General features: G+C 36.8%; 1 protein-coding gene across 1 annotated transcript; it reads right to left on the bottom strand.

Moving 5' to 3' along the window:
* Positions 1 to 152: 152 nt before the first annotated feature.
* On the bottom strand, positions 153 to 23,425 carry LOC144442730 (aminopeptidase N-like). Its single transcript, XM_078132106.1, has 18 exons — positions 23,271 to 23,425; positions 18,741 to 19,286; positions 17,943 to 18,225; positions 17,478 to 17,598; positions 16,937 to 17,091; positions 16,003 to 16,116; positions 11,969 to 12,106; positions 11,529 to 11,660; positions 10,226 to 10,404; positions 9,590 to 9,678; positions 9,282 to 9,415; positions 8,191 to 8,394; positions 4,153 to 4,226; positions 3,871 to 3,981; positions 3,197 to 3,358; positions 2,610 to 2,744; positions 2,354 to 2,426; positions 153 to 311 (listed from the first exon to the last, which is right to left on the bottom strand). The coding sequence occupies exons 1-18, from the start codon at positions 23,423 to 23,425 to the stop codon at positions 153 to 155; spliced, it is 2,964 nt and encodes a 987-aa protein (XP_077988232.1).
* Positions 23,426 to 23,528: the final 103 nt, after the last annotated feature.

Raw genomic sequence — 23,528 nt, 5'->3', positions numbered from 1 at the left:
AAAGGTCATTTTGAATAGACGCGGTATTTTTCGTAACAAATGACAGGTGCCAGACAGTTTTGTTCTAAAATGAGTATGAAAGCTTTATGACTGTTTATTGAATTGGATTTTGTAGTTGTAAATTATACACAGTACTAAAAAATCAAGAGATTTCAGACTCTGGAACCAATCACAGCCGACAAGAATGTCTTAATTTCACCCTCGTTCCTAGATATCCATTCAATGTTAGTCTTTATTCGCTGTAAAGATTTGTAATAACCATTTGCAGCTGGCGTTGGCATATCATGGTGATTGGTTCCAAACAACTGAAACTGTGAAAAAGAAATAATGCAATTATCTAATCACGTGGCGTGTGCATTTATTATTCCATGTAACTGGCAATTATTATATCACATTGTGTGCAAACTACGCGATGTGCAATTATACACCTCGTATGTGCAATAAGTATACTACGTGGCTTAAATGAAATAATTAATGAACGATCGAACGAATGTATGTGGAAAATAAATAAATGTAAAGTAAATAAATATGTATACAAATACACTGTACAGAACTGAGCTTTGGTTATTTCAGACGACGATTTTATTAGCACAACTGAACTGATAAAATAAGGTTCAGTATAGGTACGGCAGGTGCGGTGTTTGTCAGTGTGTGTGAGTGTGTGTGTACGACTTAAACTCAAAAACCACCAGACCGATCGCCTTGAAATTTGGTAGGAACATAACTGTGTCTAGTTGGGAAATGTCCAGAGCAAAAGGATCGCATCACAGGCGTGTAATTTGGGTCAAAAATATGTTTGGTCAAAAAACGTATTAAACTCAAAAACTGCTGGGCAAATTAGTCTGAAATTAGCTGGGAAGGTTCTTAGGGGGTGTGTAGATTTAAGAAAGGTTCATGACACGATGATCCCGATCAGTGATAGGCAAATGAAGTCTAAACTGTCTTTTTGGTCGAAAATCTTTTAATCAAAAACTAGCAAACAGGCTGAGAGATACATCTGAGGGTGTGTAGATGAAAGTACATTCACGACATGATGATAGGTTTATTGCAATATGCAAATTAGTTCTAGATCTACAAATCTAATATTAGGTCAGAAACTTGTATCTCGAAAACTACATCGTGACTGGATCTGAAATTTTGCAATGCCCTTAGCAACAGTCAAATGAAGACGTATATTACAAAGATAGTAAAAGACATAGGTAGCCAAGTGGAAAATAAAGATTCCAAAGATATATGCAAATATGCGTAGCAACAAGAACACGTCCATAGCAACAGCCAAATCGTGGTGTATATTGCAAAGATAAAACCAGGATGGGTAGGTAAATGAGTTAAGGTTCAACAGATGTATGGAAATGTGCCTAGCGAACAAGACCACTCCCACAGTAATAACATTGGCATAATTGACCCAGCAACAAAGATACTGCCCATATCAACACTACACTGATGGTATATATAAACATTTTTTTTTTAAAAACTAGGCTGAAATTTTGAAACCCTTTGAGTTGAATTTTGTTGAAACCATCCACTTCTCATTTACATTTAATAAAAAAATAAAGTATACAGTTGTGCCAACTGTTTTTACAACTCAATAACAATTATCTAAGTAAATACCTAATTAAATAACTACTACACCAACCAACTAAACAAGTACCTCATTAACCAACTAGTAGTAATTTAATATCTTTTTTGTGTAAAGAGCACTGGGATGTACTGTTATGCTCTTTAGAGAATAACTAGAGTGTATGGTTGCATTGTTTGTAACTGTACTTGTACTGTATTTGTAACTTTAACATATAATATAATGGTACATGCAACCATTTCGTGATGCTATACCATCATATAATGATGTTAGCATATAATACAATGATATTATGCAATCATATAATGATATTTTACCGCCATATAATAATGATATTATACAACCACATAACGACATTAAACTACCATGTAATGATGTTATACCATCATATAATGATGCTAGGATATAATGTAATAGTTTACAACAATATAATGACATTATACCACAAGATATTAATATTAGCATATAATATAATGATATTACTTAAGTATATAATGATAGCATAATGTAAAGACAATACACTGCCATATAATGATATAAGCGTATGATATAATTAAGGTACACCAATGAAATGTCCGTATAATATAATGATGTTTCATCATATAATGACTTTGGCATATAATATAAAGCCAATACACCACTATGTAATGGTATAAGTATATAATATAATGACATTACACCACCATACAATGATTTTTTTTTTCAAGTTCTAGTCCATTAATCAGATAAGACAGTAACTGCGTTCCATAGTACTAGAAGTCTATATATTGATACCTGATCTAGATCTCTTTGTGTATTCATTTTCTCAGCAAAGGACCACACGATATCGTAAGCTTGGTTTCCATAACTGTGAGAAAGATATTAATGTAAATCGTCAACGCAGAAAATCTTTTACCGTGATCTGAAAACGGGTTAGTCATATTGTATGCTACTTTCGCAGCCTCAACATTATAGTATTTACCTGCTTTAAGAACACATTTAATACATTTGAAATTTACTGATATAAAGGATTTGTCAAGGAATGACTTACCTAGTGTAAAGCTCGTCAAAGTTTGCTACTGTAAAATGCCAAGCAACGGATACTCCGACTGAAGAGTAGTCTCTGACGTAACCGATGGTCGTCAAAACATCAAACTCGTCGTAATGCAAAGATTCTTCCAGATACCTTCGAGGTAAAACCAAACAAACAACGATAAAACAATAAAATATGTGGCAGTAATCACTCAAAACAATGATACAGTCTCTCGCAGAAGAAGAGGGATATTCGATTGTTTCTAAAATAGTTAGCTTGTGACGACACACAAATGAAAAGACCACATTCGAGCTGAAGAGGACATCTTTCTTTGGGAAGTACCCCTCCCCGGGACGAAATTGCTAGTTCGTAAGATAGCCGAATAACTATTCCAGTCGTTTATTTTCACTATATCTTTATTAGTTGATTTCTATCATTTCCCTCGTCAAACTTGAAGCTAGACTTATTGTTATTGATAAAGTTATCAAAATATTTCATACAAAAGAAGTTGAAATGTTTTCACGTTGGTATGATAAGAAGTAGTATTTTACCAGAATGTTCTACAGATAACAAAACGAAGGCAACGATATGGTATATAGTTTTACCCTTCAAGCGTCCACGGAATTCTGCTACATGCCATCGCTACCTGTAAACGATATCTTTCATCTTCGTCCACTTTTTGTTGTTCATATGCGAATAGCCATTCTTCATATCCACCTAGACGGATTGCAGTGCAATATACAGTACCTTTTGTATCCTTTGCAATTCTGGTAAAGAAGTTATAACTGTTAAAACTGATCATCATCATCGTCGCCGCCCCACCACCACCACCACCACCACCACCCTCACAACCACCACCACCCTCACAACCATCATCATCATCACCACCACCACCATCACCACCACCACCACCACCACCACCATCATCATCATCATCATCATCATCATCATCATCATCATCATCATCATCATCATCATCATCATCATCATCTCATCATCATCATCATCATCATCATCATCATCATCATCATCATCATCATCGTCATCATCGTCATCATCGTCATCATCGTCATTATCATTATCAAAAGAACGAAGAGGAGGCGAGGAAAAATGAAAAGAAATGAAATAAAAGTGGGAGGGTGGGAGTGGGCAATCACAAAGTTAGTCAGGAATGAGTAGCGGTAGGAAGTCCTTAGCTATATATAAAAAAGACACCTCTAAAAAGAATAGTGTCCAACCAATTGTGAGAAACTATGATGTATAATTGCCGAACACTTACAGGTTATTGTCTGGCTGATCCATCCAATATCTATATTGCATTGATGCGTTCATAACGCATTCATATAAGTTGTAGTCACATGCTACTTTGATAGAATTCACACGACTGTAGCTGTACAAAAGAGACAAAAGCAAGAATTACTTGCACAATGAGATAATTTGAGAACGCCATCATCCTCACAATACTATAACTGATTATCGTGTGTATAATTCACTGTATTCAATCCCTGTGTATTTCTAGCTTGTGATATAAAATTTCACAATGGAACGATGGTGGACTTACTATTCCAACTCATTATCGTCGAATTCCCATCCCAGTGCATGGTAACTAGGGGAAGCCAAATGACGGACATATTTCTGTAATGATAAATGATGATAGAGTCATTCAAAACCAGAAATGGGCGACGACTCAATATACTTTCTTGTCAGAGATCGAACTATAAAGATTTTTCATTAGGTGAAGCTATGTAAAGTATGCATGGAATCAGCGCTATTATATTTTGTTACATGAGGATATACGCGAAGGTATTTTTCTTCGGATGTAACCACGTTTTTCAATATTCACATGAATATGATTTCATATTTTACAAGTTTAACTGTTTCATTTCCTGAAATCGATCACTTTGTGACATCAGCTTATCGCATATTAATGTAATCCTATCGATAATCCGACCTTTAACTTTTCCTCGATTCTCATTTGTAAGGTATAATTTTTCTCCATAATTCTGAGCTGTAAACGGTCCATTAGTACATGATCAGTGTAAAGCGATATAGATTGTATCATCTTTATCAGAACACCACCTGCTGCCGCCGTGGTTGAACGCAATCTGACCTCAAACAGTCTGTTAGATAGGGAAAACTACTATATGACGTCAACCTCGGTTTAAAATAAGATAAGATAAGATATGATATACTTCATTGTCCACTGAAACATGGAAATTTGTCTTTGGCATTAACCAATCATGACGTAGTTCTTAGTACCCCCCCCCCTACTTAGGGCCAGGGAGAGGGGACACTTAGAAGTAGGATCTAGTGTCCCGGGCAATAAATCCAAGGATTTAAGGCCTCCCTGGGCACTAGAAACTAGTTCCCAGTATGTCCTAGAGTTCCTAGTGCCCCCAGATTTTGCCTTATTTTTCGAACATCTTTCACATTACAGCGATCCTGTCTCACATTATCTTATTTACCGATCGCTGACACCTTGTACAGTACCATGCAGCAGAATAAATGTAAAGTACATAAGCCAGGGACTAGCTGGCTAGCTGTTGATCAATTGGTACTCGCTCAATAATTGTGTGACACCATTAAAAAAAATAGCGCCAATGGCGTTGCAGCACAACTTTACAGTTTTTAAAACTGTTTAACCACATGCCATTCGGCCATATTTTATTCAGTTGCAACACAAAGTGACATGCATATGTCTCACGTAGCAGCATGTTACCTTTGTGCCAGGTTTGGTTGAAATCGGTTTCAATTGCTATGATTCTGAAGTGTTTGGAGAAAAGGAAGATATATCGACTCAGGAAGATATATCGACTCACACTTCGTACGTAGCAAACATCACAGAACATTCATCAAATAACCAACAGGATCAAGACCATGATAGAGCAAACGGTGCGCCATCTGCCCCTACATGGAGAAGACAGACACATTTCAAGGGCCAAATGCACAGCATTATAAAATAATACACCATATCAACCGCAAATCAATAAACCTAGTGTATGCAATACATTGTTGACATTGCGAAACTGGAGATACACTATACACAAGAATGCAGATAAAACCTACCGTCAACCACGTGAATCAATGTGGATAAAAAAACTAGATACACTCACCAATGGCATCAATATAAAACAGTAAAATAGCAACCAGTAGTCACCAGTACTCAACAGCTGGCTGAGTAATATTCATACCATTCCAGGACAAGAACACTATTTTGCATGACAATAACTACTGTCTCCAGTATTTAAAGTGAACAGAATTTGATTCGTTTGACAGAACTTGAGACCCACCGATGAAGAGGAGCTCAGTCTCTTCGAAATATTTGGGTCAGAACTGTATGGTGTGATATTATTTATATATAGAACCTTAGTGTAAAGTTATATATATAAAGTTATATATATATATATATATATATATATATATATATATATATATATATATATATATATAGGAAGTCAGTGGTAAGATTTGTCCGTAGTACAGTGCTCGATACGTCTGCACGCAGAGCGGAGTATATGTTGAGGGTAGAAGAAAATCAAGTCGGGTTTTTCGTCTCTACAAGCCTGTTTCGTGAGTAAATCACTCGTCAGGAGATGTTGATCAAACATCACAGAACATTCATCAAATAACCAACAGGATCATCAACATCTCCTGACGAGTGATTTACTCACGAAACAGGCTTGTAGAGACGAAAAACCCGACTTGATTTTCTTCTACCCTCAACATATATATATATATATATATATATATATATATATATATATATATATATATATATATATATATATATATATATATATATATATATTATTATTATTATTATTTTATTATTATATATACTTTATTGTCATGCTAAATTTACATGAAATTCTATGTACATTGGCAGGGGGAAAGGGAAGAACACACAGAGACTATTTCAACTTACTTTACCTATACATACATATACATAAACACACGTCAGGCTGCTACTGATTCAATAGATGGATTGACCTTGGTACAAAACTGTGCTTAAATCTATTTGTGCGAGAACGTGGAACCCTAAGGCGACGACCACTTGGAAGATATATATATATATATATATATATAACAACTAAACAACCCGCTCCTGAAAAAGCTTGCAGACGACACCAAACGCATCAAAGACGAAACCAGTCTTATAATCAGCGCCGACAAGACGACAAACTACTACAAACTTAAACCAAAAACATACAACAACCTCCTAAAACAAAACGTCACAAAATCCTACAAACACGCACAACCCAATACCACACAAGCAATCCATACAGAAAACAAAAAGATCGCAACAAAACTACACATCGATGACAGAGTAGATACTACAGCATACAGAGAAGCATTCATCACACTCAAAGACCACAAACCGAATTTCAGCAACAAACCTACCTGCCGGCTTATCAACCCCACAAAATCCGAGATAGGCAAAATCAGTAAACAAATACTCGACCGAATCAACACCAAAATTCTAAATTCGACAAAGTTCAACCAATGGAAGAATACAGCATCAGTAATCGAATGGTTCAAAGCCATCGAAAACAAACAAGCCCACAACTTCATCAGCTTCGATGTTGTAGAATTCTACCCATCAATCAGTCAAGACCTCCTCAACAGAGCACTCACATTTGCCTCAGACTACGACAACATCACAGCCGACGAACGTAACATCATCCTCCATGCCAAGAACTCTGTCCTTATACATAAACAACAACCCTGGGAAAAGAAAGGCAACACAACATTCGACGTTACAATGGGCAGTTATGATGAGACGAAAAACCCGACTTGATTTTCTTCTACCCTCAACATATATATATATATATATATATATATATATATATATATATATATATATATATATATATATATATATATATATATATATATATATATATATATATATATATATATATATAATCAAAGTAGGTTGGTTGGAACTTGAGGTGCTTGGTTGTAACTCCGAGTTTCACGCTCAATGCGTTCATCAGACAATTGACAGTTGTCTGATGAACGCATTGAGCGTGAAACTCGGAGTTACAACCAAGCACCTCAAGTTCCAACCAACCTACTTTGATTATTCCCGCCCTGCTTACCCAAGCATCGAGCACTCTATTCTACGAGTTTGATACTATTTACTATATATATATATATATATATATATATATATATATATATATATATATATATATATATATATATATATATATATATATATATATATATATATATATATATATATATATATATATATATATATATATACTGTAGTACTATAGTAGCCTTTGGTGGTGGGGAGGGCTACAGACATTCTTGGCTGCATTTCCAGGGGGGGGGGAGGATAATATATTTTGAGATCGCGAGAGAAGGACTGCGAAATTCTTTTGACCAAACTATTTTCTCCTCAGGCCCAACTGCCGTTAATTCTGCTCGTTCAGTAATATTGTATAACACTTTGAACAAAGCAATAGAAACGACATAACATCGTTGCGTGAAGCCAACACGAAACAACTGGCTATTTTTCATTACATCTATACATCGCAAATGTACGCAAATAACACTTGTATCTATTAAATATCTACTCACAACCTACTTCGTATAAATTGAACGTTGACCTTCGCCACAGCATGTACTTTGTGTAGTACTGTACAGAAACAAATGCTTGCCATGGCATATGTTCATCTTCCTGGGTGAAATATTTAATCAGTTCCAGGGCTATCACGTGATCGAGTTGCAAGGCTTCTCCAAGAGAGAAAACGTCATCCACGAGATGAGATCGACTGCGCACCGGTATTACCTGTAAGCAAACAAAGATTAAACTAGCTTCATTTCATACCAGTGAACACTATGGAGAATTTTGAGAACTAAAAATAACCCCGACACGTCTTCGTTTGAACGTTGAAATGTACACGACGTCGTGTTCTGTGTGTAGGCCAGATTGTCGATCACGAGTGTGGCATTGGAAACTGCCGTTGCATGCCGCATGGTCCTACTTTTTAAAATCAAGTCAGAAAGTAGTACATAATGATTCCATGTCAATTATGAAACAATACCAGAATGCCACTGAGAATTATACACTATACATCTTTTCAGTTCAAAGTGGTGGCCAAATTTATTGCAGTGCATATGTTAACTTCCATTACATGGAAGACGTAAAATTCAATATGACTGAGATACACTCGCCAAGGTGTATGATATAAATTTCATGACATTGAAGAGAACTGTAAATTGTATAAACCGGGCGATAACGATGCCCTACATAACCCATACACCATGTGCACCATGTATTCACCCACATAACTCGAGCATGCAGTGAACGCTAAACTTACAAGAGGATGTGACGGTCTTATGTGATTGTCTCGGTCATCAAAGGTCACTTCAGGAACGCAATATGAGTTGTTGTTGTTGTTGTTGTTGTTGTTGTTGTTGTTGTTGTTGTTGTTGTTGTTGTTTTGGGGAATCATTGTCAATGAAAATAATCTACTTCCTCGTTCTGGCTGTTAAGGACTACATCTGCTCAGCCAATATTTGTTCGTACATACATGCCCAGCCAATTTTGTTCTGCAGCTCATTGCACATCATCAATTGTGATAATTTCCATGGAAAATAATTAATATTATATTATTATAACGGAAAAACACAGACGACATGAAAATGTGAACACTAGCGCTAATGGCCTCCTACCTTCGGCGATAAAGCTAACTGTTTGGCCAGTTTTCTCCAATTTACAACGTCATAATTAACCCGTATGTACGCCGTCTGATTGATATTGACAAGTAACCAGTCTGTGTTTGTGGCACCACCAAGTTCAAATTCCACTGTAACAAAACATTTTCGATTATCTGTCAGTGATAACTGAATTTAAAATGAACAGAACATTGGTGTTTAGTATGGACGGGATTTCATCATTACTCATGACGTGTATAATGAACAGAACTGGAATTTTATGGGAAAATAAAAGTAATCGAAAAAAAAACACCCTAAAGACTTACTTGAATCGTCCTTTAACCATACAACCGATGGGCTATGAATATCAACATCTCGTTCATGGGTATAGGACAAGGGGACGCACCATTTGTATCTGAGAAAGCCAACATTGATTGTGATGTGAAATGTCCTTCTACAATGTATTAATTACGCACCATACATTTTTACCAGATAACTAAATGTCATGGTATAATAGACACTTCGTGTCTACAAGAAATTGAGGTAACGCCGCATGACATTTTCAGAACCTGGATGTACTGTCTATATAGCATATAGAATTAGAAACAAAATGTACTCGCCTGAGTTGCATCACATGGACTCGCCGACCCAAGTAAATTAAAAAAATTCAAGAAATGTCATTTTAATATAAAGTAATTGTAAAGGGTAACCCGACCTGCTTTTGCTTCTTGTATGTTCTCTTGAATGATACTGTGTATGCTTCGTTCAGTTTGGATCAGCAGATTCCGCCCTGGTGCGAAACTTAAAACACTGTTGCGGTTACAGGTATTTTTTTTATATCAAAAGGTACAAAATTGTTGTTTTAACAAGGTGGTGGGCCCGGTAGGGGATGGGGTAGGATGGGGTGACGTTGTGTTTAATGATCAATAATAGTGACTTACAGAAGGTCATCCAAGTCTTACCCTAAGTTGGTGTAGTGGTCGTCGTTCGGTTGATCATTAGGATCTATAAGGAAATGTTGCTGTGTTGCTCTGACGATATTTGTCTCAACTCTAGTAATATTCACGACGGGGAAGCCCATTTGTAAAACCCATGGATCCATTATTTCTTTAAAGTCCAGTCCATATGTACCTCCAAGTGACTAATTTAAGAAGAACAGCGAGTTTTATTTTTTGAGTCACTATTTCCAAACAGGTATTTACTTTGAAAACTAATATAATCTTTATTCGTATAGTCAACCGTTCGACATTGGGATAATAATATCTACCAGTACCGTATGGGGGGGGGGGGGGGGCTGCCCCCTTTGAATAGCGATGTCATTAAAATCGGTATTAAAGTCACGATTCGCGATTTAAATTGATGGTTCACTAAAGTCAAAAGTGACTGTACATTGACTCCTCGCTAATATGTACTTTATATCTCTATTGTACGCTGGCTAACTTTGAATAAAAATGTGTCCAGTGTAACGAATTAAAAATTCTTTGTGCTGGAACGTACTAAAGAAGTGCGCACATGCGCTGTGCATTTTCCGCGAGTAACAGTAGTCTTGAAAGTCTTCTTCATTTGAAGATAGCAATTCGCGATAATGTCAGCGAGTGAAACCCCCCCAAAAAAGACGGTGGCTGGCTAAGTACCCTTTGTAAAGTAATCTCGTTTGGACTGTTATTGTAGTTGGCTATCACTATTATTTTAATGTATCATTGTACCATATAATTTTATATTTCCACTGTAGTGTAGGTGACAGAAGGGGTGGCTAAAATATTGCTTGCGTTTCAGGTGGGGGGTTAACATTTTTTAAGAAGAGAGGGTGAGAGGAGCTACAACATTTGTTTAACAGTAAACTGTGTACATTTCCTAACTGTAGCTATATGTATACAAATTGCAAGAGACAGTATCAAGATGACTGAATAAGTTCTATCTAAACTCGACCTGAAATATTTTTCTATCATTATATATGGTTTGTGTTATTTATCTGAAAAAATGAATTCAACCTACCTACCCAATGTGATGGGTTAGGTTGCCCGTTGACTAGCTTTTTTATTTTTTCTGGCCTTACATATGATATTTAATTGCGTATGCTAAAATAGATGTTATGTAAATTACATGCAAATTTATGTAAATTAGCCATCTTTCTAAATTTTAAATGCATGATTGCATCAAGACAAAGTTCTGCTCCACCCCCGGCAACTTGATCAGGTTACGGCTCTGTCTGCATATACTCAAGGTCATAGGGACAAATGAATAATTATTGACTGGCCATGTTACCTGTGTTAAGTCTGCCCACAAGTCATCGGTCACTGCGACACCATAGGGGTGTTGATGGAGATAGTGACGCAATCCTTGTAATAAATCTAGTTCTCCAAGGAACCCACTCATCATCAACACAATGGCTGCACCCTATATTAAAGAATCAAAGCGTATATATACCGGTATCATTTTACATGTCATATCAGCCCACTTTAACTGATGTCTATTCTCCATGTATACAACGTTGTATATTGCCCTATTCGAATACTTTAACTCTACCATAGACCGTCTCTCTCCAACGTCTATGACTATACGAGCGTCATTCGGACTTCTATGTAATGTTAAATACCAGTCGTCACTTTTTAATTAAAAAAAGAGAAAGTGACTAATAGAGTAATTTAAATATCGAAATGAAAACAAAAAAAGTGGCATTGATTTAATGTTGTCACCATTCTTACCTTGTCATACGCTAAAATATCAAAAATTCCACTAATTTCAGAATAAAAGCCAACTGGAGTCACTAATGGCCGAGAACTTCCATGTTCGTCTAACCTCATGGCTCTGTGAGTGTGATCTTTCAAAAAGAATTGATCTCTCTGCCAAGAAAAGATTGAATTAAATCATAAGAAAGTACGTCAAAAGAGACAATAAGCGCCTTATTGGAAATACATGTATCGTTTGCAGTACCGTAGCCTCCCCCCCGGGATTTTTAGGGAAAATGTAACTTTTGCAGTGTAGCGAATTAAAACTTCTTTGTGTGGGAAAGAGCAAAAGAAGCGCGCACATGTACTGTGCATTTTGCGCGAGTAACAGTAGCCTTGAATTTAAAGTCTCCTTCATTTGAAACAGCAAGTCGCAATAATGTCAGAGAGTGAAACTAAAAAAAAAACCCCGACGTATGGCAGTCTTTTTTGACATTTGTCAGGAAACAGACAGTGTAATCATACAATTTTGTATCACGTCAAAAGAAAAAGTCGTTCATTGCATGACACTACCGTTATTCCGCCATTCATTTTGAAGCGACGACTTGATATGGAAAGAATGGCCCTAAATCATATATGTAAACAGAGCTGTACCTTCGACACCAAAATCCAAACTTCAATTTTCATTATAATGACAAGGAGAATATAATGACAAGGAGAATATACTGAGATCTCACCTTGGGTTCTGACATAAAGTAGGGCCATAAATGTTTTGGAAATGGCAGAAATAAATCTGTTCAAAATGTTAGTTCTACTTCCCGTTGTACCTACATAGACTGGAATGGGGTAAAGAAGAAGGTTTTTTGTTGTGTCACTCATTTGAGAATGTTTGTTATTCAAAAGTTTTATTTTTATTACTTGCAATGTGACATCTTTTCGGCAGCTACTTTCAAAATACACGACTGTCACATTACATTATGATACGTAATTGCGTACGCTCAAATGGATATAAATAACGTAGATTTATGTAAATTAGCCACCTTTCCAAATTTTAAAATTCTGCATCTACTGTCATCGTTAAATTTGCCATAGCAACTGTGACAGTACTACTGTTGTGTAAAACGAAAGACCTTTTTTTATATTTGATGATTGTGTTGTAACTGAAACGATTTTCAGAGCTGAAGTTGTGTTTAATATTTATTATAGCAGTTTGGCACGATTCATAACTTGTGTATATAATTAAATAAATATTGTAATTATAATAACAATAATTCTAATAATAATTCTAATAATAATAATAATAATAATAATAATAATAATAATAATAATAATAAAGTTAATTTGAAAATTAACCACCCTACCTTTGGTTGTTTGTTATGTTGAGTTCAAAAAAGGGGGTCGTGTTATGAACATCTGTTTACATGGTAACCAAAATCACTATAATATGTTAATCATTTCTCCAAAATTTGACATAAAACATTGAAAAAAAAATTTAGTGAAAAAATGTCCTTGTTTTTGGTATGTATCAGTTGGTGGTACCTGTTGTAACATAAATCGTATAAAATAGGATAGCTGTTTCCATGGAAATGTATGGTAAACGTGAAAATTATGTTATCATTATAGATTTCAAAACAGAGAAGGTTAGATGACATTCACCTCCAATGCTAAACACCGACAGGATCATCAGCTGATTGCTACCCGTCAACAGAAGTTTCGGCCCATTAAAACTCAGTACTTCCTTGGGGTGGTTGGCTAGCAGCACATTAAAGTGCCACCTCCTGACAGTGGTCACACATTTCTACACTGCTACGGATTTATCTTGAAGATCGCTGTCTACTGTGCTTGAGATACTTCATCCAGATCCACGATGAACCAGCTTCAGCTACCTCTGCCACACTCCTGGTTATCTTTCTCATTTGACTCCTACTGAAGCCTAAGTCATGTAGCCACTTATTAAATGACCTTGCAACAAAACCTCTGCAACCAACCTCAAAAGGATAGCACACAGATTTATAACCTGTCTCTGTACAATCCACTCTAAGCTCAGCATATTTAGCAAACTTCCGCCCATGAGCATCCTTGACGTTCTCCTCCCAAGGAACTGTTAGCTCTCCTAAAATCACCTGCTTCTCTGATGTATACCAGAGGACTATGTCTGGCCTAAGGGTTGTAATAGCTACACCTCGGCTGAAAAGGTTCCACCTCCTTTTAAATCTATCGTGACCTTCCAGTCTCTTGCAACAGATAGAATATCGCATCTTGGTGAGCTGCTACCATAATAGCCTGACCCTGGTCATTCTCTTACAAAGGCAATAAAGCCATTTGGTTCCATTGAAGTGCCCTTTTCATTGTTCTTCTCTACCCTCTCTTCAACTGCTTGTGCTGCAACTTTAAGAACATTGTTGTGCTGCCACGTATACATACCACTTGCCAGGACAGTTGGGCATGAACTCAGGGTATGTTGCAAATCACCCTTTCCACCACAAGCATGACATGGGTCAGACTTGTCATCATACCACTTGCTCAAATTGAAGGTTTTTTCTAAGAAGATCTCCAGAGGAAAGAGATCCTATGAGCTTCCATCCTCCATAGTACATTCCATGACACCTTCCGTTGTTCAACAGTCTCCCACTTAGTCCATGCACCTTGATTTGCCTGAACAGCAGCTGTAGCAACTCTCCTTTCCTCCGCAGCATCCCTGATCTCCTGAGAGACCAGTTGACGCTTCTCTCTATCACTAGATGATGACCATCACTTATGACTTGTTCCTCCCAGTCCTTGACGACCGACTTGAGTAGCTCCAATAATTTCCTTATGTTTAAGTCTTGACTCTGCTTCATCCACAGCCTTCTCTGCAGTCCACTTCCTACCCGACTTAACATCAGGCCGTGTCGCTCTGACAACTGGGTCTTGGGAGTCCCTGAGAGTCATAAATGATCTAGCCTGTGCAAACCTTAAATTCCTCAACCAATGATCTTGTAGACAGAACTAACTTTGTACATCAATCTTCTGCTCCATTGCTTCAGCATGGGTAATAGCTATCTCATACACCGTACGTGGCCACATAATCTTTGGCATAAGACCGAATTTCAAACACCATTACTTCAACTTTCCTGGCAACCCACCAGCTCAGCTGTTTCTTGAATACGTTTAGTGTCCTTCAGGTCTTCAGTATACCACCACCACCACCACCACCTAGACTTTTTACTGGTTGCTCCTGGATAGCTGGAATCTCCTCACCACACAGTACAAAGTGAGTGTCAACCAACATCAAGAGGCATTGCAAATATTTTTTCAGGCATTTCATGGACAAATATTATTACAGTGTATGTGTTTTCAAGGCGATAAGCTGGTAACCGGTACATGTTTCCTGATCGGAGTTTCCCCATAGGACCCATGATCGACGTAAACCATATAAAATGCCTTGAATATTTTAACTAATAAAGAAGGCAAGTTAGCTTCGTAAAATATTTTCAGTATGATGGCATTTTTTTTGGGGGGGAGGGGGGCAATGCGTAGTCTGATTGTATGTCTTGCTTTCCAGCATCGATAGTACTGAACTGGGAGTTGATTGTTTTTATTTTGACATGTACCCCTGTCACAATCAGTGCAAAAAGACGCAACACTGATGTTGCAATTCAGTGTTGCCATTGTTGTGTGTACCTGGACAATTACTGCATCATGCAAAAGACAGGTTCATATGACACAGCATGCACAGTAGTCAGCACGTTATGCTCCCATGTAAAAAAAACAAAAACAAAAACAAACAAACTCGCACTGTAAGACATAGTTCTCTTCAGCATGTTCAGATTTTACTTTATTTTACAAAACAAAATAGTCTGAGACGATACGGCACCATCCCTCAGTAGGCCTTCAGTGTGGACGGGCCTTTTTTGAAAGGCGAGGAAACTGCTTCATGTCAATGTGTGGATGGTAATGACCGGGGGGTAATGGTAGTGGTAATGGTAATGGTTATGGTAACAAGTACACTTGTAATATCGCCCTTGCACATATTCTCTCAGTCTAGATAAGAACAAAATTAATTCATGAAAGGCTTTAGGTGTACTTACAAGTTGATACTCAGGTGCTGCCCATAGAAATCCATAAGATTCAAAATATGACGTGATGCCTTCATTTAGCCAAGTGTGATCCCACCATTCCATAGTTACCCAGTTACCAAACCACTGCCGTTTTTAAAATAAAAGGTATCGAATGAGCAAGAATTTTGCCAAAAATTACACAATTTGAAAGTTACATACTGAGTCTCAAAAGATAAAATTGCAGAGTCTTTATTTATAATAGCACCCAAATTACCCAAATGTTTTTATTGTTGACGAAAAGATGAACTCCCATAAAAGGAATAAACAACGCTAGAAAATATTAATAAATAACTTAATTTGACAATTCTGAAAAGGGTAACCCTACCTCCCCCCTATATGGAGCAGTATTTACTTGGCTTTTGTCCAATATTGCCACACATTTGTATATACATTTACAATTGAAGTACAAAAGATAGGTTGGGTTGAAACGGTGTCAGTTTCACTATCTTCTCTTTCTATCAAAATGTTTGAAATGTTAAAAGTTGACAATAATTATTATAAGTAAATGATTTCTCTTATAAGCAATCGTACCCTTCTGTAGGCTTATTACTTGGAAATCGTATCATTTGAAAACATATCTACAGTTAAAAGGACGTAATGGTAGACAAACCCTCAAGTATAGTGCTTTCGGGGAAATATATTCTCTTAAAAATATCCCATGACCTTATCAAACATGTCCCTATTGGTGCAGTTAATAAGCGTCAATTGGACAACTTAACACTTTCCTTCAGAGTTATTGTGCTAAAATCACAAGACTGAAATATTACAGCAGTCGACAGTGATCTCTGTAAGGTATTGAGGCATGCTTGCACATGCATGCAAGCACTGAAGAGATCGGTTCTTTTTAGATGCCATCTTTATTTTCATGACTGTCTTTAAATTATGTATATATATACAAACTTACCATGTGTGCTATTTCGTGTCCGACCAACACTACAACGCTTTTCTTCTCAGCTGGAGTATTTACGTCTGGGTCGTACAGCATGTAGGGTTCACGATACAGAATCAGACCCCAGTTTTCCATTCCGGTTGAAGTGTGTACTGGTAGAGCAACCATATCTAATAATGTAACGTTTGAAACATGCCGATTCGTAAAAAAAATGTATTAGTCTATGTATCATTCCCAATAGTATTATTCTTTTGTTGGAGAAAAATGTTACTTTCAGAAAGGGCCGTGTCGAGGACTACTGACAACACCTTAATATCAAGAGTATTTGCCGGTGGGATGGGGGATCTGGAAGAATATTTGGCATGGCATTGAAAAATGTGCGCTTGCTCTAGCTTAGGCTATGAACAGTTACGACAAATTGTCCACGTTTTGACCAATATTGCAAGGGATTCGCTGTCGCGACGTATAAATGAAGTCTGGTCGACTGAAAAGTCCAGATGCCACAAGGCACAAAGCTGAGATATAAGAGTGCGCCCTCAGAGTTAAACAAACTTACCCATTTTAGAAAATTGATATGAGATATTCCACAGGAGTTCAAAATTCGTCAAAATGTCCATACCGATCTGTAGAGAATAGTCAGTTGTATTCAGCTTGGTAGGTTGACTCCACACACGAAACTGTAACAGATACAATAATGACTGAAAACTGATACTGTTATCATAACGCATTATCATAACAGTTTCAATTTTGCTGGTGTCATTTTGCCATGATCACTGCCCCAAGAACTTCGAATTGGACAGTGTGAGTATATGGAATACAATCCCTCACGTGCTACAAAAATAGATGAAAGAAAGTATTCGAGGCCTCGAGTTATGTATTTGTTGTGTTTTATTTCAGTTCTTGATATGAGCGGGAATATGTATGTTATACTTTGATGTTAAGTATGTATTGGTGTGTATGTGTATGTGTATGTGTATGTGTATGTGTATGTGTGTGTGTAGTGGGGGGGGGGTTACAATACCTGAATTCCTGTATTAGTGTAACTTTCTTTACATTCAAAGTCACCTATGAAATAAGCATTGAGATACGTAGACATCTTAACTGTCCTGTTATAATGTGCCTCTATCCATTCTCCAGTTTCGTCTACCACCGAAACGTTTTGAACAATCTGTGTATTTGACAACGCTATGCGATGTGATCTGTGAACGAGGACAGTATCAAAAGTTGCTTTCAAAGCTGGCTCATCGAAACACGGGAATGCGTCCCTTGCCCTAGTTGATTGGAACTGTGTAGCTACATACGACCTGGATAGAAAAAAAATATGACACGAACTATATTTGAAACCCCAAACATAAGCTCAGATATATCAATGATCATGATAAGATATTGGGTTTGTTTAAAGAACGAAAAAAATCGATAAACAGAACATAGCGCGCGGTTCCATTTATCATCGATGTGATTTCTCAAGAGGGCGGATTTTTCTCTAGCTGTCTTTGACGTTTTGTATAGAATGACATCAACATTTTCAGTAAGTGATGCGAAGACACACAAGCTTGGTACGGAGTTTATTTATCTGATTTACAGACAAAATCGAGATACGGTATCTATCTGGTACCATGCCAGGGCACACCTGATATCCTCTACAAACAATAATAGGCGTTGGCCTATCATTGTACATTGAACTAAACAAAGTTGGTTACCCGTAGGTTCATTATGAAAGAAAAGTACTCGGTCAAAGGGTACTTTGATGTTTTGTGATTTTTTTACATGTAAAAGAAAGGTTAACTAGATTTGGAATATCAAAATCTGAAAAGCTTACTTCTGTTGGCCATTTTCTTCGTACGAAACGTAGAACAATCCTTTGAGATCATGTTGGTCGACAGTGCCTTCATAGACGAAGTGCAGTCGGTATGTTTCCCCGACCTCTAGTGATTCTGCTGTATAAATTATATACCAGTTGTATTTTGTGTCTTCGTCTACACGATCTATGGCTAGTTCATTGTCATATTTATCGTAGACATAGTTATCTAATATTGTCATCAGTCGATAATGGACTTTGATTTCTCTGGTACTTTTTGAACAGTGGACGTATATATCCGTTTTGCCGTCAAGTTTCTTAAATCGGTCACCGTCCAAGTCCTCGTCAAGGTAAGGCTTCAACCATACCCTGTAGTGGTAAGGATCCAGCGTATATGGTACTCGTCCTTCGAAATCTTCCCTTTCCTCTGGAATCTCGCCTGGCTGAGGAACGAGTTCGTCTTCTTCACGAATTATGTCACACGTTCTATCCGGTAAATAATAAGTCATTAAAATCGCCAGGGTGAATGCAACCAGTATGCAAATCACCAGTGCAACAGCTAAAATCCTAGAAACATAGATAAAATTGTTTCGGCTTGTTTTTGACGAATAGTCGTTTTGGTAGTTGAGCGCCATTTTGGAAGAATCGGCCACCTCGTATCTTTTATCCATCGAGTGGAGTATAATTTATCAATTTACGTATGTGGAAATGTAAACAATAAGTAACACATGACTACTTAATTTTATAAAGTAGGTTACAATATGTTATGACCTAGTCACTCAAACAATCAAACAACAATCAATCAATCGATGGATCGATCGATCGATCGACCGATCAATCGATCAATCGATCGATCGATCAATCAATCAATCAATCAATCAATCAATCAATCAATCAATCAATCAATCAATCAATCAATCAATCAATCAATCAATCAATCAATCAATCAATCAATCAATCAATCAATCAATCAATCAATCAATCAATCAATCAATCAATCAATCAATCAATCAATCAATCAATCAATCAAAAAAATTATAATGCGCCGGATTTCAGAACCAAAGTAATGTCTACTGACGCCAATAAGGATCAATACACAATGCCACCATTAATTGTGGCGTATGAGTACCTGATGACACACTCAAAACCATGCTTATCATATCAGTCTGGTAACTTAGAAATACCATTCGTGTAATAAGTTCATTTACTTATCTGTGTCCTATCTGTACTATCAATCACCTTTGTATGTTGCCAACGCAAAAAGTAAAATAAACTTTGGGTTTAACATTAAGTTAACATATTTGAGAGCAACCAACGTATACATGCATAAACATTTCATCTCGTGAATGTTACATGGCAACCGATATTAGTTGTTTGTAGCTCTAGATAAGTTTACTAATCAGTCACTGCTGACGGATGTGTTAGTCACGCACCCTGACACTTGATATGTATACATATCATATCATAATCAGTTCTTTACACAATTACAATTATCTAGTTCTGTAATTATAAACAACTAATATCGCTTGTCATGTAACATTCATGAGATGAAATAAGTATGCATGCATAAGTTGGTTGCTCTCAATATGTCAATTTAAAGTAACTTTTCACTGCAGGACATAACTCAATTCACAGAGGTACATCTACTTATAGAGGCCAGTAGAGTGATATTCTATATTAAGCTTGATTACACCGGGTTTTAACATTGTTTTGGTCCATTTGTAATGAAGTTGACATTAATAACAAACGTAATCATTGTATTTAACACAACGTTGACACCATGTTTAATACTGTGACAATCATGTATACCGTACCTTTATATATATAATAGCAGCCTCTATACGCCCTTGCAGCCGGGCCCCATTTAGTCTACTCCCAATACGGTATCGTTACGATTGACACCTCCATTCATATCCAGACTAGGCCCCTGTACGCTTTTCCACACTCATACATGTGAGTCTGTATAATGGACGAGAACTTTATTCATGTAAAAATCCAATAAAACATGATACATATATAATAATCTATTCGCTCCATGTTTGAACAGACATTCATTACTGCGGGTCAGCTTTTTCCGCGCGAGAAATATCCCTCTCCTAGATTATTCAAACTTTCAAAATAATATGCAACTCGAATCAACCACGTAGATAGTATTTAGGACACATTATCACACACTTTATAAGTTCTGGTTCTAGATACATGGACGTAGAGTGTGACATATCTTGTTCACTGTGACCCCAACCCCCTGATTGCTAGTTAACAATTACTGTGTGTCTAACGCTACTTATTGCCACGCTGTAGTGTACATACGACGCGGGATTTTATGGATTGGTGGGTATCCATGCGCATACTTGTTAGCGAAATTTCATATTTATCCCTTTTCGGAGGTAATATTTCAATGAAAAAGAACCCCCCTTATTTTATAGTGAACCTGGGAGGAAATCCTTCTTTCCGATATCGGGGAGGTTTTACCTTCAACGACACCTAATCCATACACTGCACACGGTCCTGGATTACGGGACCATTCTCCCCGGGCATTCGTCGGGCAAGTTTCTTCCTAGAGAAAGAGTAGAGATGGGACATCCTACCCATATTCTCGGAGGGTGATCTGAAAAAGTACCCCTTTTTACGATTCCACAGACCTAGATGGCCGACGAGATGCGAAACATCCACTGGACCACGACCAAGAAAACAGATCATAAAATGTGATATTGCGATTCTGACCAGTCACTATCACGGTACTCCTGCTTGCAGACGGTGTACGCGTTTCGCTCAAGGGACGACTTACTATCACGGCAGAGTACCATCTAATTCGGATGAAGAATCATTGAAGTTTGAGCGTATCATACACCACTTTTTTAAAATTTGATGTAGACACTGGACGTAGCAGTGATCCTTTAAAAGTAGTAAATGATTTAAGATACTCAGGTTCTAAAGTTGTTTTAAATTTACAGTAACTAGAAAGACTAGATTTTTTGTCATGTTTTCTTACCATATGGTCTTACCATTTTTGAATATGATATGTTTGATTTTATTCTCTGAACGATTTTGAATTTGGTCTTGATTGATATTAAGGTCTATTAATACATTATTTACAGTTTTCGGCCAATTCCAGGACAGTTTTGTCATATTTCTTTCAGATTCTTCACTTATGGAATTGAGATAGTTGAAGACACATTTAGTCCATCGTGATTCATCTAAATTACAAAGACTTTTAAAGTATTTTAATCTCAACAATTAAATCTACTTGACATTGTGTTCCAGTCAAGGTCACCCAGAACTGCTTCATGTGCAATATATATACATGCTGTCAATATTAATTTCCCACTGTTTGTCGCATTTTTGTTCAAAACAGTCTACATCAGTTTGACTTAATATGGCTAATTTACCTACATATTCAAGTGCAGGACGCAGTATGTGGTTCCATGTTAAAATGGCTACCAAGAATACATTTCATGATGGGGAATAAATTGTCATTTTTCTTAGATCCGAACGGTTGCGAGTGATTCCTTTTCAGTGTGACCGTATGAGCGTTTTACCACAAGGCATAATTTAATTTTTATATCATTGTTCCATAATGCGTACCACAGTCCTTATCTCCCATTACTTGCTTTTTTTGAACTCTAGAAATGCTGAATATGCATTTTTCTGTTGTATTTACGAATTGATGCTGATACCTTTAAAACAATTTTGGGTAGGTCCTTCGTTTATCTTTCCTAAACCCTCCTTGTATTTCACCTGGTGTGTTCCTTGATTCAATTGTTTGTCTATCTTTCCTAAGCCCTCTTTGTATTTCACCTAGTGTATTCCTTGATTCAACTGTTCGTCTATCTTTCCTAAACCCTCCTTGTATTTCACCTAGTGTGTTCCTTGATTCAACTGTTCGTCTATCTTTCCTAAACCCTCCTAGTATTTCACCTAGTGTGTTCCTTGATTCAATTGTTTGTCTATCTTTCCTAAACCCTCCTTGTATTTCACCTAGTGTGTTCCTTGATTCAATCGTTTGTCTATCTTTCCTAAACCCTCCTAGTATTTCATCTAGTGTGTTCCAATTGTTTGTCTATCTTTCCTAAACCCTCCTTGTATTTCACCCATAATTTACCCACAACTGAAATACCTCTGTAATTATTAAGATTTCTTGTGTCGCCTCCTTTATAAAGTTTGGCCATATTCACTCTTCATACTATTGTTATTGTTATTATCGTGAACCCATTGTGTTTTCTACTTGATTTCTTTCTGACATTGATTGCAGCATTGATTTCTTTATCAAACCATGGTTTGCATGAGGTTTTGTTATTGTTTTCTTTCCTATGACTTCATGGTGTGTTTCAGTAACAGAGGTTGGCCAACAATTCCAAAGTTAATCACAAGCATGTTGATTCTTTCTATTTGAGGCCAAATTAACCATCGTTCCAAGTGAATTAAGTCTTGAGGCTAAATTACTGTGGAAGTTAATTCAAGTCTGTTTCATCGTCGATGTTCCATTTCTACGTATTTCACGTATTACATTCAGTATTCACTTTAGTTTCTGGAATTGTAATGGTAGTTTACATTAAATTGTGGTCACTTTCTATATCAAAGATTCTATCCTCATCTACAAAGGTTTCCTCTATTTTATACTTGAAATTATCACTTGTCAAGATATAGTCTATAACAGATTGTTGAATATGTCTACCAAGTCCATTTTCCAATGCTAATACTACCATTATTAAGTAGATTTAAAACTTATTTATCATTGAAATCAATTTTTCTCCATTTTTGTTTAGAATTGTATCTCCAGAGCTATCCTGTATTCTACTATTAAAATCC

The sequence above is a fragment of the Glandiceps talaboti genome, chromosome 1, assembly GCF_964340395.1.
Source record: "Glandiceps talaboti chromosome 1, keGlaTala1.1, whole genome shotgun sequence".
Classification (NCBI taxonomy): Eukaryota; Metazoa; Hemichordata; class Enteropneusta; family Spengelidae; genus Glandiceps; species Glandiceps talaboti.
The sequence above is the reverse complement of the archived record's forward strand: the minus strand, read 5'-3'. Positions and strand labels throughout refer to the sequence as shown.

Bases quoted from the DNA above. Each gene is read 5' to 3' on its own strand.
- LOC144442730 (XM_078132106.1), bottom strand. From the start codon at position 23,425: ATGGTAGTATTAGCATTGGAAAATGGACTTGGTAGACATATTCAACAA. The intron at 11,661-11,968 runs GTAAGAATGGTG...TCTTTAATATAG, and splicing joins ATATTTTAGCGTATGACAAG to GGTGCAGCCATTGTGTTGAT. The intron at 3,359-3,870 runs GTAAGTGTTCGG...CTTCTTTACCAG, and splicing joins GATCAGCCAGACAATAACCT to AATTGCAAAGGATACAAAAG.